This window comes from Podarcis erhardii, assembly GCF_964252035.2.
Source record: "Podarcis erhardii genome assembly, chromosome: 5".
Classification (NCBI taxonomy): domain Eukaryota; kingdom Metazoa; phylum Chordata; class Lepidosauria; order Squamata; family Lacertidae; genus Podarcis; species Podarcis erhardii.
This window is the reverse complement of record NC_138509.1, coordinates 2159297-2174400: the sequence shown is the minus strand read 5'-3', so window position 1 is coordinate 2174400 and position 15104 is coordinate 2159297. Positions and strand designations below refer to the sequence as shown.

General features: G+C 40.5%; 1 protein-coding gene across 2 annotated transcripts in view; it reads left to right on the top strand.

The window, feature by feature from the left end:
* The window catches only part of ETV6 (ETS variant transcription factor 6), a 161316-nt gene extending 148404 nt beyond the window's left edge, over positions 1-12912 (top strand). For both annotated transcript variants that reach the window (XM_081861406.1, XM_081861405.1), the window contains exons 6-8: positions 1395-1537; positions 4140-4240; positions 9522-12912. In XM_081861406.1, the coding sequence (XP_081717532.1) occupies positions 1395-1537; positions 4140-4240; positions 9522-9627 (350 nt within the window). In that variant the 3' untranslated portion in view covers positions 9628-12912. The remainder of the gene's footprint in view (positions 1-1394; positions 1538-4139; positions 4241-9521) is intronic.
* The last annotated feature ends 2192 nt before the right edge of the window (positions 12913-15104 follow it).

Here is a 15104-nt window from a genome sequence, read left to right as displayed (position 1 = left end):
ATGTGTTGGAATCTGCTCTGAATCAATATTGAGTAGAATTTCATGATATATAGAAAGACATTCAAGAGTATATACAATATGCTCTTCTTTATAATACGAATTATCTATTCTTCCCCTATAATAATAAATGAAATATATATAATTTGATTCCCATTTCTGTCTGAGGTAAAATTTCCTGGGGCTATAAATCAGGCATTGTCACTGCTGGAATTCATTTCTGCAGGAAATTTAACAGATCTGCTCCATCAGTAGAAAATAAATGATAGTGTTTTTCTGCCATACTTTTGTAAGCTGGATTGAGACAGTTATTTGTGCATATTCTTTCTCAATTAATGTTTATGGTTTGCTGGCTTGTTTTAAAGTAGATTTGAATCTTTTAAATGATATGTTGTCTGTATCTTTTCATATTGGCATGAGCTATTTAAAGACCATGTTCAGCAGAAAAGCAGTACAGAAATGTTTAAATAAATTAGGGGCTGTAAGTCCACCAGCATACTTATAGGGCACCTAGAAAACTAGTGTGATGAGACAACAAACAAATTCAAATAAATAAATACATTCTATGCTGAATGCCGTCCCATGGGGTGTGAAATTCAACCTTCCCCTTTTAGGGAAAAAAAGCTGTCTTTGAAGTGTGACAATTTCTTAGCTTTGGTCTGCAACCAGTTTTTGAATTCTAAATTTCTCACTGAATATGCCTGTGGTGTAAAATTTACTTGCATGAAACTGAAGGAGTGGGGAGAACTAACCTTTTTGCTTAACCAATCTAAAAATACTGGCATGAAAGAAGGAGGGGAGAAGTAATCAAAATTTAAATAATCTGTTAGACCTTTAATTAGAGATCTAGCCAGGGTGAAATTTCAATCCAATTATCAAAAGTGAAGGCATTTAACTACTTAATAGCTGTGAAGTAATTGCAGTACTTTCACAGAATCATGCAAATGCTGAGTTGGAGAAAAGTGTTAAGGGACATACATATGGAATTTTCTGTTACATTAGCAAACAAGGCTCATGACAAAAACACAAAATTTCTAGAAACAAATTATTTCAAATGTGCAATCATTTTTTAATAGAAACAATTAGACAAATACATGGTTTATCAAAGGCTAATGTGCATGATAGCTAAAGCTGCCATATATAGAAACGCTATATCTTTGAATACCAGATTCCGAGGACAATCAACAGGGAACTGTCGTCTGTTTCCTGAATTTGCTTATAATTTCCCTGAGGCGTCTGACTGACTTCTGGTGGTGGGAGATGGAATGGACCTCTCATCTGATCTCCCGAGACAACTCTGGTGTTCTTAGGTGGAAATCTGAATTGTCAGCATCATTCCTGGTGCCCAATTCATTCCAGGCGTGGGTCTTTTCAAAACCTTTGTGTCCTCTTCACAGACTGCAGGCTCCTTTGGGATTATGTCTATCAGCTGCTGTCAGACAGCCGGTACGAAAACTTCATCCGATGGGAGGACAGAGAATCCAAAATATTCCGGATAGTGGATCCTAACGGACTGGCCAGGCTGTGGGGAAACCATAAGGTAAGGAGCAGCTTAGCTTTAGGACACCAAGTATTGCTGACCTAACCTGGCAATGATGGACAGAGAAAGGGATCTCAAGGCAACAGTGTCCCTGAGATAGGGGCTACTAAGAATCTACACAATCTGGCTCCATGCATGTTGCTGTTTCTTGGTCCATGGCTTGGGTGTAACAGAATTGTGATAACTGGGATTTTTTTTTTATGTAGACTAGGGGCTGCATCCTTACTCACTCTGCTTGCCAACCTCCCTCCCAGCCCCCCACATCCCTTGTCAAACCATGCAGCTACAAATAGAGCTTTTCACCTTTCAAGCCCCATTTTTGAAGCCACAACTTTTCTATTCTGCAGCCCTGCTTTACATCCGTTTTCATCTTCACTCCTGTGTCTATGCATCCTCCTTTTGTGCAATGCCCTTTGCACACCATAGTAATTCCTGCACCTTCCTCCTACCACACCTTGCAGCCACCACCCTGTTCACCTTCTGCAACCACTCCTCTTCTGCATACATTTTCATTCCCCACTTTCATCTTCAACCCCATTGCATACCTCCTCCCTAATTTTCTCAACTGCCCCTTGCACACAGACCACCCACATTTGCAGGCCTCCTCTCCTCTTCTGCAGCCCCTTTAGGCACACATGCCTTGCTGATATATATCACTGTATCTCTAAGATGAGTAGAATCTTAAGAGCAAGTCTGTCAGTTATCCTGTTCGGTTAGAGAAGGTTAAGTAATGGATGTTGTACTATGTGGGTATTTGCTTGTCTATTCTAAGTTATTACACTGATTTTAGAACTTCTTGCTGAATGGTACCAGGAATGAGGGCTCCACATCCTTTATCTGTCACATGAGGCAGCTGAGGAATGGAGGAGCGCTGTCATGGACGGGCTGGAAGCAGAGGAGTGGGGGTGGGATCCAGCTGGGGAACCCTCTGGGGAAGAAGGCTCAGAGCCAGGGACTGGTGGTGGGACAACAGTGAGTGGTCTAAGGGAGAAGACTGGGAGGAGGAGGTGTCAACAGCAGAAGAGGTGGCAGGGTTTAGTGAACAGGAAGAGGCTGTGGCAGAGCACTGTTCAGACTCTGAGGTGGAAGTGGGGGCTGGAGAGCAGGGGGACCTGAAGACAGAGAGGCAAGCTGCTGAAGAGGCCCAGGAGTCTGCTGCTGCTGCTGCTGCTGCTGTGACTAGCTCCCCTCCCCCGGTCTCCTAGGACACACAGAGAAATGAAATGGGCAGAGCAGAGGGGGGTTGTGTGCAGACATAGCCTAAGACTGCACGGGAAAGACCCTGGAGAGGAGGAGTCCTAGTGGGCACTGGGGACCTTCAGTCCTTGCAACTGCTTCATCAGGGCAAGACCTAGAAAGAGTTTCTGAGACCACTAGGCCGGAGCTGTGGATTGTTTCCTTGAATAATTCACTTTACTGGCCAGAAGCGATTCATTGTGTTGTGCTGACCTACGCCCGACTCTGGCCCTGATGAGGGGGAAGTTTGAGTACAGCAAGAAGAGAGCGGGACAGAACAGGAAAAAGTGGCTGTTTTAAATAGCAGCCCAGGGTTTAGTAAAGCAGGCACAGAGATACACTGAGGGTTGCTTTCCCCTTGCCCCCCCCAACCCCCCCCCCCCAGTTTTAACAAGGAGAAATAGCAGAGATGGGTACTTAGCAGAGATGGGTACTTTGAAATAAACAGCAAAAAGCTAAGATAACCAAGCCTTTCCAAACTCCCTTGTCACTGTACTCAACTACCACCACCTCCCCAGTGTTATCCCCTGCATGCTCTACTCAGACCTCTGCAATGTTTAAGATTGCCACTGTTTTCTATTCATCCCTGCTTTACTCAAATCTCTGCTGTTTAAAACCACTGTTTTCCTCTGTTTTTCTCCCACCTAGCTTTACACAAATTGTTGCTGTTGTTTAAAACAGCAGTTTTCCTCTCAATGTTTCTCCATCCCCACTTCAAACTTTGCTGTTGTTTAAAACAACCATTCTTTCCTTTTCAGTGCTCTTCCCTTCTCGCTGTACTTGTGCCTCTTCCAGGTGGTAGTGGACTTTCCTTCCTTGGAGGTTTTTAAGCAGAGGTTGGATGGCCATCTGTCATGTATGCTTGAGTTGAGATTCCTGCATTGCAGGGGGTTGGACTAGATGACCCTTGGAATCCCTTCCAATTCTATGGTTCTCAGCTGCCTCATGTGTGAGAGCTAAAGGACAAGAAGTTCACAAATAGTCCATACTTTACTCAAACCACCACCGTTTTCCTCTTAGTTTACTCCATTGCTGCTTCATTCAAACTTCTGTCGTTATTTTAAACCCTCTCATTGTTCTTCCCTTCTTGCTCCCCTGCCATGACCACTGCTGTGCTGTGCACTTTGCCTTCCTTTTTCCTCCCCTATCCTGCATATCCAGGACTGGGATGAGGCAATTGGGGGCTGTGCGATGACATTGTTAGATTTTTATTATATTGTGAGATAAAGTGATTCCTTCCCCAATTCTGTAGCCTACTAATATATGTGGGAAACAGAACAAAAGGAAAGACAGAAACCTCAACCACCTTTTTCTTTGTATTATTATGATTTAATTATTGCTTCATGCTTTTCTTCTTTCTTTACAGAACAGAACAAATATGACATATGAGAAAATGTCTAGAGCCCTGCGCCACTATTATAAACTAAATATTATCAGAAAGGAGCCAGGACAACGACTTTTGTTCAGGTGATACTTCCTCATTTTTCATCCTTGTCGTTTGCAAGAATTCTTTTTCTAAATTTCCTTATGGATAATGTTAGAGGAAGCTATAAAATAGAATGGTTATCGCCCTCCAGAAATGTAGCTAACCTGACTAAAAACCAAACTTCTGAATATCTGAAGGCTGGGGATGGGTTCACCAGTTCACAGCATTAAAACCAATATCTCAGTATCTATCAGTGTTGAAGTATTCCATGAGGCCACTGAGTAGACTGTATGTACAGCTCTGCATATAAAGCTGACAGTTTGGCACTTGGAGGATTAATCAAATCAAACTGTGACTTATGTTCAGCAAGTGGTGAATTTGCGATATTGCATTAATGTAAGCATGAAGCCAAAAATTGCATTTTCAAAAAATTCAGAGCTATTAAGACCAAAACATGGGACTGGGTTTTCTTTTTCAGGACTGCATATAGCTCTTTATAATATTTGTACTAGTCCATTGTCACGCTGGTGACAGGTGGCACATGCTCCAGAGTGAGGGAAGCATCAATGACAGGTAGGCACAGCAAGCGAGCAAGGCTTGTGGCAGAAGGGGAAGCAAGAGGGGCAGCCAGTGAGAGCTGAGCATCTCTCAAGGGTGTGGAAGTGGGTAGTTTGAGCAAAAGGGGTGATGTGGCGCTGTGGATGAGTGAGCAGGAAAGGAAGATGGTGCAGGAAAGAAAGTTGCAGGAGTAAAGACAGAAGTGAACAACCCTGCTGTGTGAGTGTTAAACTGAAAGTCCTCAGATACTTTGTATAAAGTGCTGAGGCAGGGATTATTGTTGTAGTGAATTTTGGTTTTTGTGGGAGTTAAAGAGATTTTTTTTTTTTTCCTGGTGAAGACTCTGTGGTTTGGTTGGGAGAACTCTAACGTGCTGAGCTCCAGCCTTTGGAAAGAAATACGTTCTGTTATAATAATAAATTATTTATTGATGGGAAAACAATCATAATTTTTAAGGAGATCCCTACCAGATTTTTGCAAGAGATGGATATAAACAACTAATGGGATTGTTGAAGAAGAATGGAATACAACACAGATGGGAATTTCCAGAAGGGGTCTCATTTTATTACAAAGATAAAAGATTTAAATTAACTGATGTTCAGGAAGTTAAGAAATTCATCAGAAGATATGAGAAAGAATTAGGAAAGGTGGACGCTGGTCTTGCTGGACCTGCTGGACCCACTCTGGATTCAAAGGAGGGAAAGAAGAAGAAGAAAAAGGAGGAAAATAAGGAGGAGGAAGAAGAAAAAGAGGGAGGAGAAGAAAAGGGAGAGGAAGAAGATATTGATAAGGATAAAGCTACCCAACCTTAAGTTAAATTTTATTGACTGTAGTGACCAGAGAAATGACGTTGAAACTTATAACTTGGAATGTGAACAGTCTTAATAATAAATCTAAAAGAAATAAAATTGAGCATATTTTAAAAAGACAGAATTTGGATTTAATTTGTTTACAAGAAACACATGTGGCAAAGAAGCATAGACATGTTTTGATTAACAAAAGGTTGGGGAGAGACTTTATAACTTCAGATGTAAATAAGAAAAGAGGAGTAGTCTTGTACATAAAGGAGAAGTATGATCCTAAGTTGATTTCCAAGGATGAAGAAGGGAGAGTGATTGTAGCCCAAATGATGCTGCAAGGGGGAGGAAATTATCATTGTTGGAGTTTATGCACCAAATGAAAATAAGGCTGAATTTTACAAAAAAATAAATTGGAGGAGAGGCTGTTGTAATTCATGGATCAGAAGATAATTTTAATGGGGGATCTCAATGGAGTGGTACGGCCAGAACTAGATAGATAGTAAAAAGGAAAGCAACGAAAGAAGGCAAGTTACCAAATACATTCTTTGACTTGATTGAAAACCTTGGACTAGTTGATATATGGACACTAAAATATCCCAACTACAAAACAGTTCACATTTTTTTTCCGAACCGAACCACAGTTTGGGAAGAATAGTTTATATATGCATATCCAAGGAACTAGTACCAAGAGTAATTAAAAATGAGATCACACCGGGAATACTATCAGACCATAATTCAACACTTATGGAATTGAAAGGGAAAGAACAGTCCTCCTTCAGATGGAGGATGAATGAAAGTTTATTTGATGACCGAACAATAGTGGAAAAAGCTAAGGAGGTAATAAAAGACTACTTTAAGTGGAATCTACATAAAGAAACTGGACTTGAAATGGTTTGGGATGCAAGTAAAGCTGTAATGAGAGGCTTCTTGATACAGAAAAATTGCCACCAAAAGACAGAAAGAGAAAAAGAAAGAAGTCCTGAATCACCTCATGAAGAATGAGAAAAAGCTAACATTGAAACGTAAAGACGAACAAATAAAACAAACTATTAAAATGTTGCAAACTCAGTTCTCCATGTTGGTGAATCAGGAGGTTGAATGGAAGATAAAATTAATGAGACAAAGGAATTTTAAATCAGCGAATAAGACTGGAAAGCTGTTAGCTTGGCAGTTAAGAAAACGTCAAAGTCAAAATACAATTAATAAGATCAAAATAGGAGATAAGGTGACAGAAGATCCAAAAGAAATAAGGAAGGCCTTTCAAAAAAATTATAAAGATTTGTACAGGAAGGAGAAGGAAGATATGAAGAAAATAGAGAGATATTTGGAAATTTATAAAGTAAAACAAATCTCATAAAAAAGGAAACAATTGAATACACAAATAATGCAGCAGATTCAAATGGCAATAAAACGTATGAAGCCAGGTAAAGCTCCAGGACTGGATGGCTTCACAGCAAAATATTATAAGACTCTTAATGGACAATTGACATCTGTTCTGTGGGAGGTGATGAATAATATTCTGAAAGAAGGGAAGATCCCGAACATGTGGAAAGAGGCATATATAATGCTAATCCCTAAGCAAGATACAGATTGTTTGAATGCCAAGAATTGTAGACCAATATCGTTATTAAATAATGACTGTAAGCTTTTCGCAGATATTTTGTCAAATAGATTAAAAGAAACTCTTAACGAGTTGATTCACAAAGATCAAGCAGATTTTCTTCCTGGTCAACAGTTAAAAGAGAATGTAAGACATATTGTGGATATAATAGAATATTTGGAGATCAGGAATGATAAACAAGCAGCATTGATGTTTATAGATTTGGAAAAAGCTTTTGATAATATTTTTTGGCATTTTATGAAGAAAAGTTTGGAAATGATGGGAGCAGGGGGATCTTTTCTGTGAGGAAAAGAATACTTTGATATACAGTGGTGCCTCGCAAGACGAAATTAATCCGTTCCGTGAGGCTCTTCGTATAGCGTTTTTTTCGTCTTGCAAAGCAAGCCCATTGACAGCTTAGCGGATTAGCGCTATTAGCAGTTTAGCGGCTTTTAGCGGATCAGCTGATAAGTGGCTTAGCGGCTTAGGAAAAGGGGGGAAAAGGGTGAAAAACCCGCAGGAACTCGCAAGACATTTTCGTCTTGCGAAGCAAGCCCATAGGGAAATTCGTTTAGCGAAGTGCCTCCAAAATGGAAAACCCTTTCGTCTAGCGGGTTTTCCGTCTTGCGAGGCGTTCGTCTTGCAGGGCACCACTGTAATAAAAGGTACTAATTGATATAACAAAAGGTACTAATTGTCCCCATTATTATTTATTGCGGTCTTGGGGGTATTGACAAACAGGTTAAGAGAAGCCTCAGAAGTGAAAGGTATAAAAATTGGTGTAAAGGAATTTAAGTTTAACGTCTTTGCAGATGATTTGGTTTTAACGTTAGTGTCAGGACTGGTCGTTGTCCTCTTCAGATCACCACACAAACGCTTCTTGTTCTTTTATAACTTTTTATTGTGTATTAACAAAATAATCTTATAAACGGTTCTTAACTATTCTTCCTCAGAGTCACTTCTTTCAGCTACCTTCTGAGCTCTGCTTCTCCATGACCAGCCACTCTCAAAATGGCGAAGGCGCCCTTCCCTTCGCTTTCCCCCTCTTTTTCCTTCCCTCCTGGCTAGAGCTGGCCTGTATCTCCCCTCCTCCCAATCTGAGCTAGAACTGAACCCTTGCCTTTCCTGGGAACAGCCGGTCCCTCCCTCTTGTTCCTCTTGCTCTCTTCTATTAGATTCACTGCTCTCCTTCCCCCCTTGGGGAATGCTTTCTCCCTCTGAGAAACTGGAAACTTCTAACTCTTCCCTGACAGTTAGAAGAACCTCATTCTAGTGTACCAGAAACATTGGAGGAAATTGAAGAATTTGGACAACTAGCAGCGTTTAGGTTGAATAAAACTAAGACTAAAATGTTGGTTTAAAATATGGTTAAAGAAAAAATAGATGAATTGAAACAAAGGTCTGGAATCTTGGTGGCAAAGAAAGTAAAATATCTGGGAATTTGGCTGACTGCAAAAAATATCAATTTATTTAATTTATTTAACCAAGTGGTGTGGAAGGAGATTAAGAGAGACTTAGAGATATGGAATAGATTAAAGTGGTAGAATATCTGCAGTAAAAATGAATGTTTTATCTAAGATGTTATTTTTATTTCAAATGATTCCAATAATCAAGGGGACTGGACAATTTAAAGAATGGCAAAAAGTACTTTCAATATTCATCTGGCAAGGGGAAAAACCTAGGATAAAATTTAAAGTACTAATAGATAAGAAAGAGGTGGATTCTCTGTGCCAGACTTTATTATGAGGCGTCCTGTCTCTGCTGGTTGAAGGAATGGATTACACTGGAAAATAAAGACTTACTAGATTTGGAAGGATATGACAACAGATTTGGTTGGCATTCTTATCTTTGGTATGATAAAGTTAAAGTACATAGAGGTTTTACAAATCATGTGTTAGAAGATCTATATACGAGGTCTGAGAAAGGAACAAAAACTTGTTGGAAAGGAAAACACCATGGTGGCTATCACCTGTGGAGGTATTAACTGTAAAGAAATTGAATTTAGAGGGGAGGTGGGCCACCTATGAAGAGATATTCATGAAAACTGACAGAGGTTGGAAATTAAAGCCATATGACCAAATTGAGGGTGCTTTTACAGGTTGCTTGCAATATCATCAAGTAAATGATGTTCTTTTGTGTGATAAGAAAGTAGGATTCGAAGATAAAAAAATCTAGATTTCAAATTGAACTGTTGGAATGCAGAAGTAAATTGCTATCTAAAATGTGCATTTTTTTTATTAGAATGGTATGCACAGGATGAGCAGATGAAAGAGGTTATGATAAAACGGGCACACTTTTTCAGATACCAGTACAGTAAGAACAAAATACCGTACTCATGCATTTCTATGTTGCTTGTGTTTTCAGGTTCATGAAGACTCCAGATGAGATTATGAGTGGTCGCACCGACCGTCTGGAGCATCTTGAATCTCAGGAACTGGATGAGCAAATATACCAGGAAGATGAGTGCTGAAGAAACCAAGTCCCCTGCTTCACTTTGGTCTGTGGAAGAGCAGTCTACGTGGAGGCACAGTCAGATGGGGAATGAGACCCCAGGACTTAGCATTTACTTTGGAGACAGTGCAAGAGCCCAGAGTACCTTAGAAAAAACAAATCTATTGGCAAGGTGTTGGCAGCAAGACTTGAAAGAGAGAGGGGAAATATAGTACTACTGCACTGCTCCTTTTAGAGTCTCCCTCACCCTGGGATATTTTTGTTTAGTTTTGTTTTTGGGTTGGTTGGTTTGTTGAGGATTTTCTTTTCTAATTAATATGCCACTTGGCCTTTTTAAAGCAACGTTTGTAGAGCAAAACATCAAGTTTTTGCTTATTCTGAAGGCTTTCCTATGGAAATGTAGTACAACTGTTTTCTGTGCAAAGTCTCACAAGATGATTTCAACATAGGAACAAATGGTGACAAATGCCATAAAAGAAATGAGAAAATGGCTGAAGTTATTTTTATTCACGCTTGTCACAAAGGTTAAAGATTCTGGATGGTGATCCATGGTGAAAGGTATAAGAAATTGAGAGCCGTGAGTGGTCTGTCTTGAGTGAGCATTGTGACTTGAAAGTGTCTGCAAAGCACCTCAGTCCCACAAGGAGAGATAAATGGAAGAGCTCTGCCAAAGTCAGTAGGCATCTCCACAATTTTCCAACTCAAGGAAGCTTTAAATGAAAACCATACTAATAGGACGGGAGTTTTGCTTGACTGAGTTTGTTGAGCCATCACCAGGGTATTTTCAGTTTGAAGAGGGTTTTTGTTTTTTGTGCCAGCCAACAGTCTCTAGGACAGAAGAAAGGTTTGTCATAAAAAGAGAAGGAAGGGGTTTAAGGCCCTTAAAATTGCAAAATTGCATTTCTAGAAGCTCTGACGGGTTGTCATCACAACTATATGTGCTGGCGGGGAAACACAGATTGCATTTCTGGGCTGATCTTTGCATTGGTTATGTTTCGCTCTGTTGTAAGTGAAGTTTTCTGGCTATCTTACCCATAAATATGGAATTTCATTTTAAAGGATGAGCATTCATGCCCTGTTAATTTTAAATGTTTTAGGTTCTTGCAGCTCCGGATTGGTCTGTAGCTTTTTTGCTAAGGGGAGTTTTGTATGCACCTCTGTTGGTAGGAGGTCTTAGCCCTTTAAACATCAAGAAGGTTGTTAAATTATTCTGAAGTTAGCAGTATGCTACCCTGTGGTTCTCTACCACAAAATATCTTACTCTTCATAAATTTCATATGTTCATCTGTACACATAATGACATAATTCTGTCTGTGCTGCAGCATCCACACTCAATGAAAGCTGTTCACAGGGCTGTATGTATCTTAAATGCTAATGAAATCAGTATTCTGTGCCATAATGACTTACAATTCTGCATCAGGAATGCAGAATTTGAAATTGTATCACTTGGACCTGATATTCAAATTAAGCATATTTGCTGTGATTTAATTTGCATAAAGAGTTCTGCGTCTATAAGTGGGGTAAGGTAGAAAGGAATGGCTATGCTGATGTCTCTCCACCTCTCCATCACTGGTAATTCTGCTCCGCCAACCTTCTGGCTTCTAAAATTTATTCTGAATCTTTAAAAACTTGCTCTTTAAAAAGAAAAATTAAAGTGAAATACTCAATATGTTTCTGCATTTGCATGGTAAGGTTATATAAAACACACAGCCCTGGTCATTGGCTGGTTTCTTACCAGTTTCCAGTAAAAGTCATTCACTATAAAAATTTCACAGCAGTATTCACTAAAACCTGGTCTGGGACTCTTCCCCCCACCCCGAGAAAATGTTGAATAGTGAAATGAAACATACTACTGATAAGGGATAAAACTGTTAAATCTAAGATGCAACATGTGAAAATAAAAGAACCTTGCACATACATTTAAAGCATTCATTTTCACACATTTGTCCATCACTCTTCGTTCCCCACAGGTAGCTCCTCCGGCCCCTTAATTTTCATACCAGTTACGTAGCCAGCATAGCATACATTGGCCAAGAGATACTATGCACTCTGTGTTAATGGAAAGGCGTCTCAGCAGAACAACTGCATCCCAGATTTAGAGCTGCAGGTGGATCAACATGTTGTATGGAATTGTTTCTATTGAGCTTCAAACCCTGCTCACTCTTGACTTAAGAAGCTTCACATTGTCTGTTTTATATGAAAGGGGCCTCAAATTACATTTATTGTGTTTGAATTTGGCAGTTCATTTTTGTTGTTGCAGATTCTTAACATGTTTTTATGAATGACAGACTCTTCGAAGGGGGAGGCCTACTTTCCCTTCAGTCACAACAAAGGCTGCGATTCTAAAAGCTTATGAATCCACACTCACACTATGGTCCCATTGTTCTTGCATCCATGTAAGCAGCCCAGACAGTCACAGAGGCAACAGCTAGGTGGGCAGGCGGGGGGGGGGGGGCATTTCATTGGATGGCTGTTAAATAAAACTGCGGCTGCAACGGTGTGCTTTTCATATTCAGGAACTGAATATGAGTTCTTGTTTCTCTGGGGCCAAACTATAACCATTACCAATTAATAAGGGGCTGCTTCTGAAAATGGCAGCTGTAGGGCCGGGTTTGCAACTGTTCACAAGATGTCCTGCACTTCCCTGTCTCCCCAGCAGTAGTCAGTGATGGGTAGAACAAATAGGAATAGGGAAATGCTTAAAAGTTATTGGGGAATGGGGAACCCTACCATAAAACTCACCTATACAGTGGTACCTCAGGTTACAGACGCTTCAGGTTACAGACTCCACTAACTGAGAAATAGTACTTTGGGTTAAGAACTTTACCTCAGGATGAGAACAGAAATCGTGCTCCGGTGGCGCAGCAGCAGTGGGAGGCCCCATTAGCTAAAGTGGTGCTTCAGGTTAAGAATAGTTTCAGGTTAAGTACGGACCTCCGGAACGAATTAAGTACTTAACCCGAGGTACCACTGTATACAAAATGAACATTGCAAGGACGTCTGGGTTCACATAAGGGCAGAGATTTCTTTGACATTCTCTTTAAATGGCTGCAGCCATGTGCAAATTAAGAATGAAATGCTGTTGTCAGTTTGCTTGGGTTTTTTAATTAAAAAATCTTAAGTAAATTGTAGCCTGTTGATGATGGCTCTTCTTTTTGTTTCTTCAAGGTGTGGGGGTTAAGGTGATTGAACTGAATGAATGTAACAAAGAAAACAAGAATGCCTCTTCTCAGGGCCAGTGAGTTGCAAATAATTTTTAAATGCTTATAATTACATCATCTCAATAAAAATTTTAATATATAAAGTTGTTCTGTTGTTTTTTCTTAAGCAAGTATATGCTGCAGGTAAGAACTCAAGGTGTTCGAGGCTCTACCTTCCCTCTCCTCTCCACCACACCCACCTTTTTTAATAGCCACCTTCAGCAGCGCACTAATCATGTGAGAGAACACTGAACACTGAAGTTGTAATGCATAGCAGATGAAGGTAATTGAGTCTGAAGCTCTGTTCTGTGCTCCAAACTCATTTCTTCTGGTATAATGGTATAAACTTGTAACATCCATGAAAAAGTCTTGTCTGTTTTGAGAACTTAGAGGATTTCTAGTTGCCCTCTAGAGATCTAATGTGGACTATGTTCACTTTTGCACCTTAAAGGTAAAGGGACCCCTGACCGTTAGGTCCAGTCGTGGCCGACTCTGGGGTTGCGGCACTCATCTCGCTTTATTGGCCGAGGGAGCCGGCATACAGCTTCTGGGTCATGTGGCCAGCATGACTAAGCCGCTTCTGTCGAACCAGAGCAGCGCACGGAAACGCCGTTTACCTTCCTGCCATAGCGATACCTATTTATCTAGTTGCACTTTGATGTGCTTTTGAACTGCTAGGTTGGCAGGAGCTGGGACCGAGCAACGGGAGCTCACTCCATCGCGGGGATTCGAACCACAGACCTTCTGATCGGCAAGTCCTAGGCTCTGTGATTTAGACCACAGCGCCACCCACGTCCCAGAGCACAGTAAATGTTTCCCTCCTTCCCCCTCCCCCATGTTATTCAGAGCACATCAGTTCCCCACTGTCTACTAATACCGGCATCGATTCATTGATGCTGTTTAGTGTCTGATTTGTTGGCACTGAATGTTGGTAATTCCTTGCCTCATCCACAGTCAATGCATGTTTGCAGGTTCACTGTCATGAACCTCTATAGTGCTCTTCTGGATAGGGACACTCCTTCACTGTTCCTACATCAGCAACTGGTATGCACATGTCCATCATACCCTCTTACCTGAACACTTGCACACAACTGACTTCACAGTGTGGCCCTGCATTTTATTTTTAAAATAGTGCATGAGAATAGCACAATTCTCCCACTGAGCATGTAACAGGAGCACCAGTCCTTTACCTCTGAGGGTATATTGTGTGACTGTGGAAGTGGATTTACTGTTTGCACACCGATGATCTTTGGAACGTGAAAGGAGCTTCCCTCTTCACCAACCTCTCTCCCATATGCTCTGGTTCCTGCTGCATCTGGGCTTTCAGTAGGTCTATAGAGGTTTACCCTTCACATAAGAGGAAGTTTGGGGCTGGACCCACTCCCACATAATCCCCCTTACAGCTGTGTTCTGCCGAGGTCTGAACAGGGGCTCCCACATCACCATTTAGACAGCTGTAGGCATGTTCAAGGAAACCCCTTCCCAAACATCATAAACATAATGCCCATGCCCTGTCTGCATGGACAGATATACTAATTTTGTCATAGGGAGCAAAAGTCTGCATTCCCTCCCCCTTTGACCAAGTCTTCACCTTTTACACTGCCTGATAAATTTACTGGTGATGACAGAAATATGTGATAGCAAAGGTAATAATGTCCTGTTTCCTTCAATGTAACCAGCAGGATGTGAAAATGGAATTGAATATTATATTTCAACAAGTTTTTACTCAAAATTATATTGGTAACCATGATCAAATCTAGGCTTGCTTGCTCACTTTAATATGGGACAGAAGTATATATTTAAATTTTGCTTTAGGAAAGAGTTTACACTGGCAGATTTCCAGAGATTTCCAAACAGCCCAGTCTTGGGTGGATTTCATAAAAGTGTTTCTTGCATTACCGTGATAATAATGGACTTAAGATCTTCTTCAGTGTTTATTTGGTTGCCCACTGTCACAGAGTACAGGGGGAAGTGAGAGGAAAATATAAGCCAGGTCTGCCTTCATAAATTAAAATTTGCAAAGCAAGAAACTTGCTTTTTAGCCCAGCTGTCAGGGGGTAAGCCTCAGTTCTAATGCCACTATTTTACTACAGAAGTAAAGTAATCCAATAAAAGCTGTTCCAATAACAACTTCCTTTGGTGTGTTTCGTAAGTCTTTGTCTTTGGAGACAACATAGTTTTGACTAACTTTCAAAGTTGTTCCATAATTAATAAATTTGGCTGAAACAATTGACTGCTAAGTGCTATTTTTATAGGGTTGCCATATTTCAAAAAGTAAACTGATTTTTCGATAGAA